Raw genomic sequence first — 21,481 nt, forward strand, 5'->3', positions numbered from 1 at the left:
TTATTTTTTTATTTTTACAGTTAAAACTGTAAAAAGTCTGGCTCAAATTTGTATTCAGCGCACCGGTTCAATACACCGGCGGTGTCTCTTAACAGCTTTGCACATTTACAGACTCAAATGGTTGCCCCCCTTTTTTCATTTCTTTGATGCAAAAATAGCTTCATTTATCCAGATTGAATGGAGAGCGTCTGGCAGCATCACTTTTCAAGTGTTTTTACAGATAGTTTAAATTTTGGTCTGAACTTTGGCTAGGATATATATATATATATATATATATATATATATATATATATATATATATATATATATATATATATATATATATATATATATATATATATATATATATATATATATATATATATATATATATATATATATATAATAATTTATTTTACAATTAAACCATTTCATTGTAGCCCTGGTTGTAATTGTCCTGTCAGTAGGTCACTGCAGCTCCTCCAGAGTTACCGCTCAATAACGCTCTCCTGAGTCTGTGTCTGGCCGGTCAGTTTACAGCAAAGCCTTAAGGACTTCACAGAATAGCTGTGAGATTAGATATTTTATTTAATTTTTTATTTGGTGATGTGACTTCTGAAGATTTTTCTTATGGGCATCAGGAAAAAAAAAATAAGGCTGAATATAAATGCAGGCCTTTCTTTTTGAGTGTTATTTGTATAAAGATATCAAACACTGACTTTTCTTTTCCTTCCACCTCACAGTTACACTTCTTTTGGTCCATCATATAACATGCATTTAATTTTTGTTATTGTCGCAATATGACAATATGTGAAGAAGTTGAAGAGGTAGCTGTACTTTTAGAAGGCACTATATGTATGGTTGCCTTAGATGTATTAGCCTTGTAATAAAAAGTTATTGAATCTATTTTTTTAATAATAACATGTTTGTAAATTGTTTTTATTTATTTATTTGAATCTGGACTATTGTTTGTCATTGCAGGCGTGTAACGAGGACATGGACGCATCCGCCTCTCTCTTCGCTTGTCCGAACTGTCCCTCACACTTCAGCACCGAGGAACAGCTCAACGATCACAGGTAATAACCGTCTCCTTGCATTAGTATTAATTTTTTTTTTTTGGAGCCGTATATCTGCTGGAATCGGCAGAAATAACTACATCGTGTCATGTGGTTGTCAGTATTCAATCATTTTCTGAACTCTGTCTACATTTAAAATTATAGAGCCAGGACAGGATTTAGATAACCTCCACCTCTGAGCGGGCGCTGTGAGAACTGAGCTGTGTCCGAATACCGCGGCAGACCTTTAAGCTGTGCAGCAGACATGCAGATGTCTGGGTGCCTTTGAGCCTGAGCCTGCATGTGATTGACAGCCAGAGGCTCAGTAAATTAAGATGGTAACGATAGCGGCGTAGGACGGTGGACAAGCTTGGTCATATCCTGCCTTGCTGAAAAGCGGCGAGAATATCAACACTACGCCGTGTGTTGGCAATACAAATATAGAAGAAACGAAACGCTGACTTGTAGATGCACACCTTTTTGCAAGTCGGTGCCCTTGTTGAAACACGCGCATTGAAATTTCATGTTTGCCACGGCTTTTAAATTGCCTTATCGTTAAGGTAATTATCTGAAAAAGCAAAAACATAAAAAACGACATGAGAACATTTCACTTTTGATTCTGATCATCTTTGCGGGATCATCAGGACTTTGAATCTGATGACCAAATGCTGAATGTCCTCTAAGTTGCCTTAATTTTGGCTGATGTTAGCATCTTCTTAAATAGGCAAATAAATGCGTAATAGAGCTTCATTCATGCACACTTTTAGCAAAGATGTTAGTGCAGAGTGTATTAGATAGACATTAAAGGCTGTTCATCTCGATGAAAGAAATTCTTCTTTTTTTTCTTTTTTTTATTCGTCTCCAAAATGGGTTTGGCAGGGCTGTGATTTTTACCAACTGGCCGTACTACATTCGTCTGATTAGCTGAAACAAGTCAGTAATCAACAGCGAAGGACAGATGGTTCATTTGGTTTCCTGTTTAAGTTTTTTTTTTTTTTTAATGGTTGCCCCTTTGCAAATGTTCTCCCAGGACGACTCGATGCTAAAACATGACTAGCACCGGCTCCCGAAGCCGAGGTCGACACCCAGCTGGGACTCATTAACTTGAGATAGTCTCTGGAAATTTAATTCAGAAATAATTTATAATTGCATTTTTTTTTTAAAAACAGCATTATAAACATATAGTGCCTTGAAAAAGTATTCATACCCTGTGAACCCATGTATTTAGGTTGAATTTCATATGAGGCACCAGGACAAAAGTGATGCATATTTGGAAGTGGGGCCAAAACAATGGATGATTTTAAAAAGGTGTAGAAAAGTAGAAAGTGTGGGGTGCGTTTTTCCCTACATGCCTTTACTCTGATACCTCTAAATAAAATCCAAGGTTACAGAGCATTAGTGGACAAAGGGCATCATGAAGACGTAGGAGCACAGCAGACAAGGAGCAACGTGGAGAACAGGTTATAAAACAATATTTCACGCTGTAAACATTGCCCAAAGCTCGGCTCAATCCATCATCTAAAAATGCCAGACAAGGAGAACAACTCTGGAGGAGTAGCTGAGGTGTGCTGCTCAGGTGGGAGATTCTCCTGACAGCAGAACAATTAGTGCTGCCCTCTTTTAATCTCCTGCTTATAAAAGCCTTACAATAGAGTTGAAAACAAACCATAAGAAGTAATTTTTAAAGTTTATAGGAGACACGGCGAACATAATTAAATCAAAGGTGTTTTATGTTTAAACTTTTGACCCTAAATGCAGAAAACTGTGGTGAGTAAACATCGGACATAATCCGAACATTAGGCTCTTCATCGACTTGGAAAAAGCAGCTGGTCAGAGCCGATGGAAGGATGGATGCCAAATACAGCGCAGTCCTGGAGGAAAACCTGTTAGAGGCTGCAGAAGAGTTGAGACTAGGGCTTTCATCAACAAAACAACCCTAAATATAAAACATTTATAAGAAAATTAAAGTGTGTGGTTTTATGTTGGTGAAGATTCTCAGTCATCCAGGTCATGGTCAATCCAAAAAAAGGCTAAAAAATAAAACAACTTCTTTCACCCCTGAATTTTTGAATTGAGAAAGCTTCCTGGATGGGAAGCAAAACATCTTCAGCGTCAGAACAGAAGTCCAGTTTTATATTTTAACCTTTTTTTTGGATTTGCGGGTATGAATACTTTTCACAGCACTTTAATTCATATAATGGTTGTTTAATATTGTTTACAGTTTGACTATGCCCCTCTGACGCTGTGGCTGAACCAGGCAGCTATCCACTAATACGCTTTTTCTGGTAGTGAAAGGCAGAGGAGTAGTTTTACGTTTTCAGTGCTTGTGGGAGTTTCATTTGTGTTTCAAATAACTGGAATGATCGATTAAAGGACAAAAGTCACACAGTGAAAAACTTTCCTCGGTTCTCTGATGGTTTTCGTCTTCACTTCTTATAAAATATCTGGAGAGGTGAAACGAGGCCTCGTCTGAAATTGCTACTCCCTCCGGTGCCTTAGGGGTCAGCTCTCCCTGATATTATTGATTTTATTGTCTTTTTAACGGCCTGGTTTCCAACACTGACCTTGCTTTTTAACCTTTAACGCTTTATTCTTACACTGTGCTTCAGCGCATTTATAATAAACCTCCTTAATGCGGTAAGAGTTAATGAGGAGTCATTTATGTGAATACTGGCCACTGTCTATTATTTCTGTCAGGATACGTTTTCTAAAACTTAAAACATCCCACCTGCGTTTGTTTCTATTAGGAGAAACTGGTGTTTTTTTTGTTTCTTCATGCTACGAAAGTAGGCTTAATGCGGCATTAGGTGAACACATCCTAACACTTTTCTCCTCCCCTAAGGCTATACCCACCGTAACGTTATGCAATGGATAAATATAGTCTTTCATGTGCTAACTGCAACTCCTCCCAGTTTACTGCTGTTCTTTTATCTTTAGCTGCTCTACACTCAGCTAATGCCTTTATTTGAACTGGAGTACAGCTAAGTACACACATCCTAGTAATCCTCCCACGAGTGTAGCGTGGCAGTGAGAAGCAAACCGTGATTTCTATCATGGATTTATACAGGTCTGTAATTTGGAAATTCACTCTTTTCAGTCTTTATATTCAGAGGTGTGATAATCTCATCTTTTAATTACCTCAGAGGTTTAATGAATGCCTCAGGTTTCAAACTCAGTCAGGAACAATCTTGTATTTCACTCGAGTATTTTCCAGGTTGGGATAAAGACAAAAAACTGGAAAAATATTTAGTATTTTCAGACTTTATTCTGCATCCCATTATCTAAATTCCATCCATCCATCCATCCATCCATCCATCCATCCATCCATCCATCCATCCATCCATCCATCCATCCATCCATCCATCCATCCATCCATCCATCGGCTTGTTGGGTATGGGCGATACTGACTTTAAAGCTTATCTCGATATTTTGTTGTGTTTTATTTTTTACGACAGTAGTTACGTTTACATGGACAAAAGTAATCGTAATAAAAGGCCGATTGGAATAAAAACGTGTCATGTGAACTCGTTAATCAGAATATTCCAATCAGATTAAACTCAATCTGAATGAAATTGTAATCCGAATGAGAAGGGTGGTTTATGCTGATATAAACGCTTGTCAGGATCAAGTTATTCTGAATGTGGCAAACTGACCTGAGTGTGCATGTGCAAACAATTCTCCATCTAAACGGGCCGTATTTCTATTTCTGCTTTGAGTGGTGGAAATTTGTTGGGGAGCAAAACTGTCAGTTCTCCAGATAACACCTTTCTATTAGAAACATTAAAAGAGCTCAAAATTTTTATTTATTCGGTAACATTTCAACCGTAATTACAACCTCGTGCAATTTCGCTCGGAAGACAAATTAACTTGTATAACACTGCTTAATTTACCTTTTTTTGTTTTGTTGCTCAGCAAAGGTGGAAGTACTTCTATTAATGTTTTTTTTGGGGGAATTTGATAACTGCACATATCAGACTGGTTCTATTCTAAATAAAGCCAGGTGCATATAAACGCACATCATGATCGGATTAACTGATGGTGTGCTCATATATACAGTACAATCCTATTATTATTATTATTATTATTATTATTATTATTATTATTATTATTTTTTATTGTTTTTTGTATCTGAATACATTTCCATTTGATCAGTAAATTTTGTAAACATAGCTAATGATAAAGGTGATGAAATAAACACTCAAAGGTCCAGTGCAGTCTTGTATTTGGTAACAGATTGGTTATAACTACATGGTTCCTAGTCTGTTTTCCCCGGGTGTTTTATTTTTCTCAAGGTTCGATATTTAAAGTCTGAATATGCCATGAATTAAATGCAATCTTTTGTTTTTTGCGTTTTTAAAAATTTGTTGAAAAGTTCAGAAAAGTCTACATTTTCTGGCATGAAATGTGTTTTACCAAGAGTTGCACCGATATGAATATTTGGCCATCACTGATGATAATATTTATTTTTATTCACCTTTATTATATATACTTCGCTACCCTTTTAGCAACATAGAATTTTTTATTTATTTATTTATTTTTTTAATCTGAATACATTTCAATTTGATCATTATATTTTGTAAACATAGCTAATGATAAAGGTGATGAAATAAACACTCAAAGGTCCAGTGCAGTCTTGTATTTGGTAACAGATTGGTTATAACTACATGGTTCCTAGTCTGTTTTCCCCGGGTGTTTTATTTTTCTCAAGGTTCGATATTTAAAGTCTGAATATGCCATGAATTAAATGCAATCTTTTGTTTTTGCGTTTTCAAAAATTTGTTGAAAAGTCTACATTTTCTGGCATGAAATGTGTTTTACCAAGAGTTGCACCGGTATGAATATTTGGCCGTCACTGATGATAATATTTATTTTTATTCACCCTTATTATATATACTCCACTACCCTTTTTAGCAACGTAAAAAAAAGCAGCCGTTCTGCTCAAATTACTTCTCTGCTGCAGTTTAACACCCCACAATCCTGTCAAATGGCTAAACAAATACCACGTAGCCAAAATCCCTTCCTGAAACACACAAACCTCAACACGATGTAAATAAACATCGGTTGGTGTATCAACCCAGTTTGACTTATGAGGCAGATACCGACGTTAATGCCGACATATCATCATCATCCCTTATATCAACGACGCTTTTTGTTTCCTTTGAAATTTAACTTCAGTTTCTCTGCCCCGTGGAGAATGTCTCGCTTTAATTATTAAACTGTCTGTCTGGACAGGTTGCTCCACACCAGCCACCCGTTCCCTTGCCCTGAGTGCGGGGAGCCCTTCAAACGCAGGAAAGACCTGGACCTTCACTCCCTCATACATCAAGGTGAGCCCAACGGGACGCGGCGAGGCAGTCTGAGTTTGAATGTTTTGTTTTAAATCCAATCTCTGCTTATGTCTACCTCTGCGTAACCTTGCTCATCTTCGCCTTTGATTAGCGGCTCCGCGCCGGGGTAAGAAATTGACGGAATGTGACGAGCATAACAAGGAACCAAATGAAAGCCCAATGGCTCACCGCAGTGGAAATCAATCAGAGATGATGTTCTTATCAGTACAGCAAACACTGAATTACTATTGATTATTTCAAAGCGCTTGATAAATGAACATGTCGGCTGGTGTAGGTGGTCTATCTTTTTTTTTATTTATACACGTGCGGCCGTGTTTTATGTGCATTGTTCCTCCGACGCGTTAGGTCACTGACTTTGAATTGATTCGTGTGCCACAAGGAACGGAGAAGCTGGGCGGAGGTAAATGAACTGGGTCAACATGTTGACACTTCATCTTAATCAGGGGGGGTGTTGGCACTGCAACCTCATTAGTTAAGCTCGAGGAGTCAGCGTCCAGCAGAGGTCAGAGGGATGCATCTCCTCTGAGAAAGATGATGGGAGAGATTGATCTATTGATCAGTCCAAGGCTGTAAGCTCAGATTGTCCTTATTAAAGGTTTAATTAGCGGGTCCCAGCAGGGAGCAGGGTGCATCTCGCTAATGGGATACACACCGCAGATGGTTAGCAGATTGCAAGATATTGGCTCGATGGCCTTTGGACATAACGATGAACCGTCAATGCCAGCAGTTCCCTGCCAGGTTTTCTGGAGCGACCCACTGAGAGTTTGGTTTAGTTTGCCAAAACGGATCTGGGACACCAGCTGTATGAAAACCAATCGATTGGGTTTAAACTTTCACAAAGTGCTGCTTCGTTTGCCGCTTTACTGCGTTCAGAGAGTTTACTTGATTATTAGCATATCAAAAACCTGCAATAATTAAATGTTTTTTTAACCTATTTGGAGTTTAAACCTTTGTTTAAACCAGCCCTAACCTTCCTATGTGTGGATGTGAAGCTATAACATGAAACATCTTCTACAAATATACCTGTTTGTTTAAAGCGTCTTTTTATGTGTGTTTGCTGCCCTTCCTTTGGGTCTTTCCCAGGATCTCCCCTTTGGGAGGTTTGCCTTCTAGGTTGTTTTTGTTGGTCAGAGGAAAAGCTTTGAGTTTGGGAATTTCTTAAATGGTAAAAAAAAAATCCTACTACAGCAGGGGTCTGAAACTTTCCTTTTCCAAAGTATTTTTTTCCTCCTTTCATCTTAACTTTGTGTGCAGCTGAAAATCTCTCTTGTGCTTTGAAATTATTAGTTTATTATAGCATGTTAAAAAGATTTAAATGCAGAACAATGCAAGTCATATGTGTTGAAAAGTAAAAAAAAAAAAGAAACATAAGTAGGAAAAGATACATTTTATGTATTGTGCTCTGATTACTTTCCTATTGTTTTTTATTTCAATTATTTGCAGCAATTTTGTGATGACAGAAAATCTTAAACTTGATTAATGGAGTAGAAAGCGGATTTAAAAACATTATCTTGTCGTATTTAGCCAGTTGTAAGCCTGCTCCTCTTCAGTTAATACTAGTGTATTTTTTTTAGCTCCTTTGGTATCGTGTATGAAATCAGGTAATAAAAGCAACTTTTTCCATGATAACATTAACATTCTGCTCCGAAACCCTAACCACGTCTGGTAAACCTAAAACTGTCCTCTGAAAATGTTTCTTTAAATCATCTAAATCAAGGTTTCTATAAGGTCAATTTCAAATTGAAAAAGTCACAAATATGTCTGGATTTTTCTATTCTAGGTCTTAGTAGCGTGTTTTTGTTGTTTTAAGTTGTCCTCTACCAGTTCCTTTTAAATGGGGGGGGGGGGGGTTTAAGGAAATTTGGCTTGAAACAGAGATTTCAGTAGTTGAGTAAAACCTGTCTTCACAAACTCTTATGACTGATGGGGTTAAAGTTGGCTTAAAATTTGGCTGTTTTTGATTTCTGTCTCTGTGTTTGGGCATTTAAGCCGACGTCTCAACAGAATTTCATTATTGCTGCACAATGACGAGAAAGTTTGTTGATTCTTGATCCCTGAGGCAGTTGTATGAACTTAGTATGCTGTGAGTCGTTAGTATCAATAAGTTTAAATTAACTTGTTTATTTATTGTAACTAATGACGGTCCTAAACTGTATCATATTTATGCAAGCAAAACTTTCAGGAATCTTATACAGATGCTAGAAGTGTTTTGAAAACCTTAGCACTTAACCTTCGGGGAGTCTGACAAACCCAAATATAACTCAAAGTCACTTCCTGCAGGCAGATATTATTTAATGGCGTAAAAAAAAAAAAGAAAGAACAAAAGTTAAATCATCAGTTTTCAAAGGAGGCCCAAAATGTCCCTCTGTGTTTACTTTTTATAGCATTCTTGACATCAAATCCTGCACAGATCTGTTTAAGAGGTGATTGTATTTTTGTCAGGGTCATTTTATTTTAAAGAAAACACAAGCCGGCAAAATTGTCTTTAAAGGTTACCAAATCAACATCTTTTGATCAAAGCAAAATAAGCCAACCTTTTCTCTTCATGTTGCGCGACGGTGGTTGGATTCAGGTTGAGTCGACGAGGGCGAGCTTTTAATTCAATTAAGTTTTATTTATATAGCGCCGATTCACAACACATGTCATGTTTAGCTTGATGAGGGCGTTAAAGCCACGAATGTGACGGCAGGTTGTTTGTAGCTCTACCATACAGGTAATATTTAGCTTTTTAGGATTAAAAAAAGCATAATAGACATGTGAAAGGATCTCTAATTATACCTGAGAGTGTTAATGTAATATAATGTAACGCGTTTAATTAATATTTAGCGTGGATCAGTCACCACGGCGTCCACAGAGACAGAACAGAGAGTCACAACATCTGGATTCAACACATGTTTTGTTGTTTCTTTCATTATGAATCCATTATAAGAGCGAACAAACAGCCACGCATTTAGAGGAGGATCCGCTGACCAGATGTTACAACATACTGTTGTGTTGTACGTCTTTCGGAGCATATGAGTTTAATTTAAAGTAATCGGCGGTACATTATCTGTCGAGAATGAAGGTTCTTGTTTATGGAGCGTTTTGCAGTCTGCACACTGGAGGCAGAGAGAGAGAGCGAGGGTCCCCAGTCTTAAACCTGCTGTATTACAGACAAGCAGCCGGTGAGCTGCCCTCACTGCTCGTCGCAGTTCATCAACCAGTCGGTGCTGGACATCCACCTGCAGCGCTGCCCCGTCACGGAGGAGGAGAGGAACACCGGCCGTGGACGCGGACAAGGCCGCGGACGGTCCACCGGACAGGTTGGAACATTTTCCTTTCAAATCACTTCTATGTTTCTTCCCGTCCAAACAATCATACTTACTGTCTCATACCATGACAGAATTTGCAGTCTACACTTCATCTCCGGTAAATACAACTTAATTTTGCACTAGTCATTGTTCTACTTAAATTATTATATAAATAAAAAAATAGGATATATATTTAAGTCAAGACGCAAACGTTCGTTTCGTAATAATATACGTACATGTACAATGTATGCAAACCCTCTGGCATGAGTCTGTGAAAAGGATTAATAAGACAAAACCACCAAAATAATCATTTGTGAACAATGTTTTTTTTTTTTATTGTTGAAATGCTTATTGTGGAATCATAGTAATTTTCTGACTTTTAATTTAAATTCATGTACTGGGTTAGGCAGGGAAATCTATTGGCCAGCCCCACCAAGATTTTTTTTTCACCAGCCGCCACTGCTGACTGGAAAGAAAATGTGATGTTTAGTGAAGGTTTAACATCCTCTAAGGTTCAGTTCAGCCCAGAATTATTCATACCCCACACTAATTTAAGCTAGAAGTCCTTTTAATTTGACCTACAGGGTTGTTTCTCATAGACATCTGAGATGATGATTTTTTTCCTCCTTACATTTTAATAAAAACAGCATGTTGAAATTATTAACTTCTCAATTAACAATCAAATGTACCTTAATTGGTGTTACATCGATCAAAACCTTCCAGTTTTTTTGTTTTTGTTTCTTTTATTGTTTTTCTGGATGTTTCCACTGCATGAATGTTCACTGACATTTCTTTAGAAGAGAAACAAGCCCACAGCATGATCGGTCCTCCACCGTGCCCTGCAGTGGCCAAGAGTTACTTTCCCTGCCCCACTCACCTGAAAAGCTGGTAAAAGCATAATATATTTGTGATGGTGGGACAGGAAGGCTTTTTTTTCCTGCCATTTCTCCCCAAACAATCAATTGTCTGCATGAGACGTCTGCCATGGAGACTTGGTGACCCTCTGATGCCACTTTTTGTTGCTTTTTTTGAACACTGGGAAGAGAAAAAAAATCTCCAAAGCTCATTTAATAGAATTCAATTCAATTTTATTTTATTTATATAGCGCCAATTCATGAAACATGTCATCTTGAGGCATTTTACAAAGTCAAAATCAATCATAATATACAGATTGGTCAAAAATGTCCTATATAAGGAAACCAGTTGATTGCTTCAAAGTCCCGACAAGCAGCATTCACTCCTGGAGAAGCGTAGAACTACAGGGAGAGTCTTCTGCATTGTCCATGGCTTTGCAGCAATCCCTCATACTGAGCAAGCATGAAGCGACAGTGGGAAGAAAAACTCCCCATTAACGGGAAGGAAAACCTCCGGCAGAACCGGGCTCAGTATGAACGGTAATCTGCCTCGACCCACTGGGGGTTAGAGAAGACAGAGCAGAGACACAACAAGACAGACAAAAAAGCACAGAAGCACACATTGATCCAGTAATCTGTTCTACATTAGATGGTAATAGCGGGTGATCTGTCTTCCTTGGATGATGTTTCAGTTAGAAGTATATTAAACATGAATAAACAGTAAAATATAAATGTAAGGCTTTACCAGGAGTTCAAACAAATGTTTCTGCTATATTTGATCTGTATTGTGCCGCAGTCTGGCCACACGCTGCTAGTTTCCATCTATAATTCGTCCTCTTTCTGTCCTCATTCCTCCCCGCAGGTCGAGTGCGACCTCTGCGGTCACCGCTGCATGACCCAGGAGGGCCTGGACCTCCACCGTTTATCCCACACGGGCCAGACGCCGCTCAAGTGCCCAGTGAGGCCCTGCCGGCGCCGGTTTACCTCCAACAGCGCGCTGGAGGAGCACGTGCTGGCCCATTTCCAAGGGACGCTCTCCAAGTCCAAAAACCGACCGCGCTTCCGCTGCGACATCTGCCTCAAGGAGTTTGCCTACAATTCCACCTTCAGGGTTCACATGAGGACACATACTGATGAGAGGCCCTTCGAGGTGAGAGGAGCTGTGCGGCGCGTGTGCTTGCATAACAATCCAGATTTGTCTTGGCTTTTAAAAGCAGATTTTTTTCACCCCCCCCCCCTCCCTATATGAGATGATTACACACAAACAGCAGTTTGTGACCATTCCACACCGCAGACATTTATGCAGTTTTATGTCCTGAGGGTGATTCCTTCCTCCCGGTGTACCTGTGATTTATGACAGGGCTGACTTAGTGCCTGTCAGCTCCCCTCTGCGCCCGATACTATTCTGGGATCCTTTCCTTCTCTGTGATGCGGCGACGACAGAGCTGGACATCAACCACAGACCCACCCAAACCCGTCTCAGTATGCAGAGTTACAGGAAAGGATTTAATCTTTTGGCTCTTGCTTCACAACGCGTCTGTCAGGGTTGAGGACACGCGGCGTGTTTATCCGATATTTACCGGCCTCCTGGAAGAACGCAAATATTTGCATGCGAGGTAAAGAGCGCTCTGAGAAAGGGGGAATATTAAGGAGCGCGTTTCAGAGATCCTGGAAAGGGCCAATCTGTCAGACATTGCGGTTTCAATTTGAGTGGCCCCAGTGGGAATATAAGCAAAGCAGAATGTCTTTCCTTTGTTGTGCCCCGGGTTTAATCAGGCGTTTAGTTGTAGCTCATTGTGCTCGTTCAGGTGGAAGCAAGCGGGGAAGCAAATCACAGCGTGGCAGAAAAAAGGTGCAACTGCTGATTACTGACGGGATTATTGTAGTTGGCTTTAATTTGAAGCTTTTTCTAACACCGAACAACCAGGGGGTTCCTACGCAGGCTGGAAAAAATGTTTCTATTTCCAGACTTTGTTTCCCTTTCCTGTTGTCTAAAAGTCGTATCCATCTGTCCCGCTTCTCCCGACTCGCAGCGTTTGGGGCCTCGGCACATTTCTTCTGGTTTGATGCACCAACATGTTTCAGATCAGCAGACACATCTTTGTACCAGACAGAGATAACATCATTGAGTAAAAGCAACAAATGTAAACGACCATTAAATGTCCACATAAAGGCTCTCCAAACCAACTCTGCCTTATGTGAGAAAAAAAGTAATTGTTCCCTATACTTACCCTATACTTCATTTGTGATGACCGGCGGCGAGTTTTGACATTTTTCAGCCTCACTGGAGGGTTTAACGGCTTGTTTAAGGTCCTGCCACAGCGCTTCACCTGGATCTAAGTCATGACTTTGACTAGGCCACTCCAAAGGCCTCATTTTGTTGTCAGCCATCCAGAAGTGGACTGCTGCTCAACCTGAGTGCTTTTGAGCTGAAGGTCACGAGCTGATGGCTGGAGGTTCTCCTTCAGGGTTTTCAGGTAGAGGCAGAATCAGACGTTCAGTCATTTCCAGCGAGCTGTCCAGGTCCTAAAGAAGCTCAGCAGCCTCAGACCCTCACAGATCTTTTCTGACTTCCAGGCGTTAGTGACTTTGTTTCTGATCGTTTCATCAACTGACTTAGATTGGAACATGATGCGTGTATCCTGCATTATGTTATGAGACAGATTCTTATTATTTGTTTTCCTCAAGTAAAGATATTAAGCCAATAAGGGTTTTAATATCTGTTAATTTAAGATTTAACAAGAAGCTGTTTTCACGATGGGCCAGACTGGTTTAGATGTTTTTTTTATCATTAATAAATGAAATCATCGATTGAAAACTCTTCATATTATCTTCGTCTGATGATAAAACTTGTTTGATTGTCTGAAACAGTAAATCCTGACAAAAAAAAGCAAAAACAGAAGAAATCTTTCTTTCTTTCTTTCTTTCTTTCTATCATTTATCCTTTCTTTCTTTCTTTCTTTCTTTCTATCATTTATCCTTTCTTTCTTTCGGGAGGGCGGGCGAGAAGGGAGACTGAGAGGGGGACGGGAGGGAGGCGAGGGCGGGCGGGCGGGAGGAGGGAGGAGGGCGGGAGGGCGGGAGGGCGGGAGGGAGGGAGGGCCGGAAGGAAGGAGGGAGAGGGCGACAAGCAGGACAGGAAGGCCGGCCGGAAGGAAGGAGGGCAGGAAGGCCGGCGACGGAAAGAGAGAGGCCGGAACGGAATGGACGGAAGGGGAGCTTCCGGACGGAAAGGAAGATCCGGAAGGAGAGCCAGAGAAAGCAAGGACAGCCAGGACAAGCAATCGGAGGGGGAGGTTCCTTCCTTACTTCCGATTTCAGACATTCCTTCCTTCGTTGAATTCCTTACAATCTATCAATCCTTCCGCCTTAATCCTCCTTGCCATCCGTCCTTCCTTCCTTCCTTCCTTCCTTCCTTCCTTCCTTCCTTCCTTCCTTCCTTCCTTCCTTCCTTCCTTCCTTCCTTCCTTCCTTCCTTCAAATCAAGGAAGGTTTTTGCAGGTTCAACCAACCCTGAACGCTGTAGCATTAAGTCACATTTTATAGTTGATTTGCAAAGAGCATTAAATGGTCAGAGAACTCATGAAATGTGATGTGAAGGATGCGTTCAGGAAACCCTGAACTACCCAAACTCTGATTTTACATGTAGAGCTTCAGTCGTTATTTGGTAACTAATTATCTGAAAGACTGAATATGAAGCAGAAAACAACAAATCTTCTCAGATCTGGTGCTTTACAAACCTTTTTTTTCTAAACTAAAGCAAACTGAAAATATTTCATCACTGTGGTTGCATTAATAAAGGAAAGTTTTTATTAGTAGGTTTGAATCCCTCTGTTGGCCGGTAAGTGATCGTATGTTGCGGTCGCACAGAACAACGTCAACTTTGTGCTCCCAGACTGAACTGAACTCTCCGTCTCTCCCCAAACTCTTCCTGCAGTGCGCCACCTGCGGCAAGCGCTTCCGCCAGCTGCCCCACCTGCAGGACCACGAGCGGATCCACACCGGCCTGCGGCCCTTCTGCTGCTGGATCTGCGGCAAGAGCTTCAGCGTGGCCGCCCGCCTCACAGAGCACGCCCGCACCCACAGCGGCGAGAAGCCCTACCCGTGTCCCCACTGCTCCGCCGCCTTCCGCTCCCGTCCCAACCTGGACAAGCACCTGCGGCAGCACAAGGACCTGCCCCCGGAGGCAGCCGAGCAGGTGGTGCACGCCGCCGAGGTCGCCCACGTGCAGAAGGTGCTGGAGGGGGCCAAGGCGCTGTCCACCCTGACCACCACCACGGAGCTGGACGCCGGCACCGTGCAGACCATATACGTGCTGCAGGAGAGCGAGGACGGCACGGAGACGGTGATGATCCCGTCGGACCAGCTCGGCGGCATAGACGGGACCTCGCAGGTCGTCATCCTGCCCTCGTCCGTCCTGGGGGGTCAGACCATCACGGTTCCCACCATCACCATGGGGGAGAGCGAGATCACCATGGTGGAGACGAGCCAGTCGCCTCAGCACGCCATCGAGTTCATCGTGGAGGAGACGGTGTGAAGGCAACGTAGAAAACCACTGAGTTACTGCCTTCAGCTCAGTTAGATTCCTGATTGACTTTAATTGACTTTCTGTCATTTATCGGCACGCCTCACAAGGATGCGTAACTCTGCCTTTAGCGCGGCAGCAAAAAGTCCTGCTCTAAAAACCAACAAACCCTTTATGTGCGTTTATTTAGTGGAAAATTTAAGTTCTCTTGACTTATTCTATCAGCACTGAGCAAACAGACGTTTCCTCTCGTCTCTTCAGTTCACCCAGCAGTTTTTTTTTTTATAGGCTCTAGCTCCATGGGTAAAGGTTTACCTTTGTTGTGTTGATTTCAGTTCTCCTGTTTTTAAAGAAGTTATGAACCCGTGATTCCCTACGAGGTTCCTCTCAGGCCTCCACACATTCGCGCTTCGTTTCACAGCAAAGCCACCCGGAGAGCTGGCTGCAGAAATGCTCAGTCTCCTCCTTTTCTAACCAAAGCCTACGGTCGTAGGTGAAGTTGCAGCACACTTTAGTGTATTTATCTTTCTAAAGTTTGTTTTTTTTGTCTGGCATCTCTCCCAAACAAATGGTTGACATGTAGGGACCTGGAGAGAGATGCTGCGAACTTTCCAGCTTAAGCGGGAGGGAGGCATAAATTAATGTAAACAGGTTTTTAGTTGTTAGTTTTTAAAAACCTCTTTTTTTTTTTCTCCCTAAATATAGTAAATAAACAACAAATTCAGGTGAAATTCCATGTGTGAGATTTTGCTCCTGCAGTAAGACAGCAACTAAGATGTCCTCCTCTGTTTAACACGGCCGCTGGATGTCTGTAGCAATGGAAACAGTACCGGGGGGGGGGGGTGGATGAATTGCGTTTGAAGTGATTTAAAAAACGAAATGTGAAATTAGGTTTTTGATTGTAAACTAATGTGTTTGTACAGCCTGTCCTGCTGTAAAAATGGTCTCAGCTTTCCCAAAAATAAAAAGCCTCGACTCTCACACCTCTGCACCTCCATTATTTTATCAGCTGGATCACAGGAGGGCAGCGGCAACACCCCGATAAGAGGATCTGGACTTTCGTGGCCCTCCCGTCACCCGAACTGCAGTAAAAAGGCGTTCTCCTCAGAATGAATCGGACCTGCTTGTTGATTACGGATCGGCGGTGATGTTCTGATAATTTGTCGCGCTGTGCGTTATTGATTCGTTTTGTTGCCGTAATCAGATGCAATAACAACAAGGACACGGTGAGATCTATGATGATTTAACTGAAATGCAGAAATATGCATGAGCAAGTAACGTAATTGAATTATCCAGCGCTTGCTGTATAGTTATCAAAAATAATGATCCTATTTGCGTGTGAATGGGAAGAGGCATAATGTGATATAAGTTTTGCCAGCTCTGCAGCGGGCCATTACGGGCTTCTAAAGCCCTGCTTTATGGCTGCCTCCCACCCAGTGATTGCTGACAGGGGGGTTTGAAACCACAGTCACTGAGGCAGAGGCGCTCAGTCTTCGTTTGTTTTCATGTCATGGAGGCAGAAATGCTGATTATTGTGCTAGAAAACCCGAAATGTTGGGGAAATGGCTGCATTTCTGCGTCTCCAGAAGCATATGAGGAAGCGGAGACGTCACCCCCCCCCCTGAGGAGCTGCCTCTTTCTAGGAGCGCTCAACAAGCAAGCAGTCGATGAAAACATGGTATCTTTATTTATTTATGGCAAGAATAAAAACTTGAGGGCTGATTTTCTGGTTGAAGGCTTTTTATCATACCTGCCTGCCTAACAGTGATGCAGAAATAACACACACAGACGTGTAATTAAATAGTTTAGGCTGGCGTTGAAGTCATGAGACTTTAATGCTCTGCTGAAGCAATCTGCCTGCAGTATTAATGACTTTTTCTGATGCGCAGAAGACAAAATGCTGCCTGTGTTCAACCGTTAGCTCGGGCCTGATGTTCCTGGATATTTTAGAGCTTTTAGATCAACCAAGATGAGTAAAAAGCTGAACAGGTTTTTTTTTTTTTTTAGTTTATTCACAGTTTAAAGTTTGTTGAATAAAATAAAGCCTTAAAATACAAGATAGAATAAAATAACTGAAAAAAATAAAGAAATGAAGCTTTACACAATTAAAGGTACTCTTACCGTCATTATTATTTCCTAAGAGTGAAATGTATATCATTGGGATTTTATGTGTTAGAAAAGTGGTGCTTGATTCTGTATGAAAAGTATCTATCTATCTATCTATCTATCTATCTATCTATCTATCTATCTATCTATCTATCTATCTATCTATCTATCTATCTATCTATCTATCTATCTATCTATCTATCTATCTATCTATCTATCTATCTATCTATCTATCTATCTATCTATCTATCTATCTATCTATCTATCTATCTATCTATCTATCTATCTATCTATCTATCTATCTATCTATCTATCTATCTATCTATCTATCTATCTGAAGTCCCCATATTAGTAAACTGAGCTCATATGTGTGTATGAATGCTGCTCCACTGTGAAGACTTCAGAGGTTTGCTAGTGATCAAACACAGAGTGCGAAATATGGGGGGGGGGGCTCGACCCCCCCCCCCGATTAACCCATGAGACCCCCTGAAAGCCTCAAAAGCAAAATTTAAAGGGGGTCCTAAATTGTGTCAAAAAAATTTAAAATCAAATATTTTTTGTCACTAATTGTCACTAAAATGTTTAACTCAACATGTCCAGTATTCAATTCAATTTTTTTTTCACAAATATGTTCTGTTTTTTGCCAAGTGGAACCAGCCAATCCTGTTTGCGTATGCAAATTAGCCATGTGCGCGCGCAAAACAGAAGAAAGACGTATTTGTTGACAACAATTAATACTAAAAATGTTTAAATTTTAGTATTAGGGACTGATCTTATCTGTTGTGCCTGTGCACTTTATCTGTTTCACTGTTAGTGAATGAGAAACATCCTCTCGAGTCCTTGTATGTCTGGTGAATGTGAAGAATTGACATTAAAGCTGGCTTTGGTTTTGACATTATAATGTTATAGGCCTACTGCATATTGAGAAAATTTAGACCGGTATTGCGCAACAATTGGGAGATGAGGACCCCCCCCAAACATTGACAGGTATTTCGCACACTGATCAAACAGCTTCGTGAAGACCAAGGAACACAGCAGACAGGTCGGGGAGAAGTTTAATGCAGGGTTAGGTTATAAAACATTAGACCAAGAACTGAACATTTAATGGAGAACAATATGTCAAAGCGGATCGTAGCACAACTCCAGACCTGCCTAGGCATGGCTGTTCACTACAGCTGACAAGGCAAGAAAAGAAACACGTGAAAGCTCTGGAGGAGCTGCAGAGATCCACAGCTCAGGTGGGGCGGGGGGAGATCTGTTTGACAGGACAACTATTAGTCACTCAATAAATCTAGTCTCCTTATAAGAGTTGCAGGGGAACAGCCATCAGTGCCGTTTAGAGGTTGCCTCAAGCATTTTATGGTACTGCAGTTTTGTAAGAAGAGGCTCTGGTTAGATTTTATCAAAACACTTTTTTTTTGCCTTCATGTAAAATCCTGTGTGGAGCAAAAAACTTTGTCCCTTAGTTGGAGCGTGGTGGCAGCATCACACAGCGGGGGAGTTTTTTTTTTTTTTCCTGCAGGGGCAACAGCTGGTCAGAGTTAAATAAAGCTAAATAAAAGGCAGGGCTAGAAGAAAACCTGTTGGAGGCTCCAAAAGACTTGAGACTAGGACTGAGGTTCATCTCAGCAGGAAAACTTCCCTAAACATGCAGTCAGATCTGCAAAGGACCGAGTCAGTCCAAACGGTCAGAGTCCAGACCTAAAACCACGTTTCAAATTCACGTTTTTTAAAATTACTTGGGTGACACTTTACACCGATCCCCAGTGTGTCTGAATAAGTTTGCAAGACATTTTAACACTTTTAAGATCATTTAGACGTACTTGCATTGAGAAAAAGTGGATGAACTAAGTCATAAATCTGGTATATAGTCTAGACCCTCATGTCTCAGCTCCTTAATCCCACATGTGGCGTTTCCATTAGGAATCTACTGCTGAGATCTCGCAGCAGAGAGGATTATCTTCTTATTTATTTGCAAATTTTTTTTTTCGAACAGTACTGACAGTGTTTTTTAAGGAGTGTTTTTAACTTTTATGGCTGTGATTTAATTCTTTGCATCTTATTATGTCAGCGGCTAAGTCTGTGTTTTAAATGTAGTATAGATACATGAGGACCTATTGAATTAGGGGTTGAAACAATGCTATTTAAAGAGGCGCTCAATTTAACGAACCCATCAGAACAGCAACGCGTTGAACCCTTAGGGAGGGCGCAGTGTATTTAGTTGAAGTGAGGGTTGATTTCAGGGCAATATTTGAATAAAAAAAACACTCCATGGCCTCTAGTGAGGAGAAACAGACTCTATTAGAAAGGCAGAAGTATCTGAGCATAGTCCTGATTTAAAGAGACTTCACGAGAGCAAGAAGTTCTCTGATAGGTGAAAACACTTTTTAAAAAAACTACATTTTAAAATCAATTTTTCCAGGCAGACGAAACCAGGACGTAATGATGAGAAGAAGAAGAAAGAAAAAAATGGGAGGATTTTGTAAAGTTAATGATGTGAAGCATCATCTGCCGGTCCCGTGTAGGCAGCGGGACGAACCTGACCTGGATGCCTTCTAATGGTGCTCGAGTGCCTGGAGGAAATGATGATGCACAATCATAAAGATCAACTCTGAAGTGTGCAGGGATCTATTTTCTGTTTAGGTTCTGCCAAACATGGCTGAGCTCGTTGCACCAAACACCCAAGCATAGAAGGAGAATAGCAAGATCCAAAGTGGAGTTTTTAACCCAATTTCTTGTGTAGAAACCGAAGAAAGCTGCAGCGAAAGTGTAGAAAACCGGTTATTTTGTCTCAAACAAAGTTTCCCTCGCTGCAGGAATTTAAAACTTTCAAACATGATTCAAAAATATCCCAGTTTGAGACTTCCATATCAAACCGTAGCTTGTGTTTGGGAATAAAGGTACATGCTGAAAAGCATTACTGTGACAGAGTTTGGATGAATTGCAAGGAGTGGATAAGCTTCATATAACGTATCTAATTCGTGTTAAATGAAAATGAAATCATTCATGCAGAGAGCTGGGAGTAAAAAAAAAAAAAAAAAACGCTCCCGGGTGCATGTGGAGAGGGATTTTGCAATTACCTCCATTAATTATTCAGGGCATATATGTGGCATTAAAGCAGGCAGAGATAAGACGGATTAATCTTCTTCTATTGGAGTCAAATGAAATATAAAAATGTTCAGCATCATGTATTCTAAGAGATGTAAAAAAACAAAAAAAAACAAGGTTGCTTTACAAAAATAAATAAGTTTTACATTCTAAACAATGAAAAATGTATTTTTTAATGATAGTATCAGGTCAAGCAGTCGTCCTTAATTAGCCATAAAATAGACGTTGGCATTTATCCATAATACCGGTACACTGATTTCTTTTCACTGTTTTATCACATTAAACTTATAAATGCATTTTTTTCCGGGATGTTACTATGTGACAGACGGCAGAAACAACACAAGACTCCAGGAATCAAACCTTAGACCCCCCAGCTTGTGTTTTGTGACTCCCAGCAGGGTCCTGACCGCAGCGCCGGGGGGTGTCCCTGCAGTGCAACATGGAAAGCTGTCCTCCTCTTGTTAAACCTGCCTTTCCTGCTCCATTTCTAATTGACCCTGCAGAGAAAGATGCAAATTCAGCTCTCGGCGCTCCAAACTCGCTGACATCACAGAGTCCCGAGCAGGTGGAGGACACCAGGAGCTGCTTTGGTCCGGCTGTCGTCACCAGGTGGGACAACTAGCGGGCTGGATTTAAAGTGTGTGTTTTTTTCGCTGTTCCTGGAGGATGTGTGTAAAGCTGTGCACAACTAGAAAGTCTGGCGAAAGTTTTGACGTCTGGGTAGAGTTTTAATACTAACGCAAACCTTTTGGCATAAACATAAACACGAAATTAATAAAGTTTTATCAGACATTTAATCTACTCTGTATGCTAGTATTGAGCATTCTGGTTTGAATCCAACAGACTGCCGCTCTGGGTCCCTGAGCAAGACCCTTAGCCCCAGAATGCTCCCTGGGTGTCGCTCATTGGCAGCCCACTTCTCCCTAAGGGATGGTTAAAATGCAGAGGGCACATTTCACTAGAATGTATGTTGCAATGACAAAAAACTGATTATTATAATCAAAGTGGACTAACACTAACAGATGATATGGCGCCGTAAATCTTCACTGACTGTGGAAACTTCACTTCAGGCAATGTGGATTCTGCGCCTCTCCAGGCTCTGGGACATTGTTTTCCAAATAAAATGCAAACTACTTTCATCTGAAAAGAAGAGTTTGAGCTAAAGTCTAATCCTTTTTGTTCTCATTCCTTTAAGATGCTTCTGATGTTGTCTCTC

General features: G+C 40.8%; 1 protein-coding gene across 1 annotated transcript in view; it reads left to right on the forward strand.

Annotated features, from left to right (window-relative positions):
* The window catches only part of znf574 (zinc finger protein 574), a 36,819-nt gene extending 20,785 nt beyond the window's left edge, over window positions 1-16,034 (forward strand). The window contains 5 exon segments of the mRNA XM_036127787.1: window positions 961-1,055; window positions 6,267-6,361; window positions 9,536-9,684; window positions 11,389-11,676; window positions 14,464-16,034. Coding sequence (XP_035983680.1) covers window positions 961-1,055; window positions 6,267-6,361; window positions 9,536-9,684; window positions 11,389-11,676; window positions 14,464-15,063 — 1,227 coding nt within the window. The 3' untranslated portion in view covers window positions 15,064-16,034.
* The last annotated feature ends 5,447 nt before the right edge of the window (window positions 16,035-21,481 follow it).

The sequence above is a fragment of the Fundulus heteroclitus genome, chromosome 3 (genome assembly GCF_011125445.2).
Source record: "Fundulus heteroclitus isolate FHET01 chromosome 3, MU-UCD_Fhet_4.1, whole genome shotgun sequence".
Taxonomy (NCBI): domain Eukaryota; kingdom Metazoa; phylum Chordata; class Actinopteri; order Cyprinodontiformes; family Fundulidae; genus Fundulus; species Fundulus heteroclitus.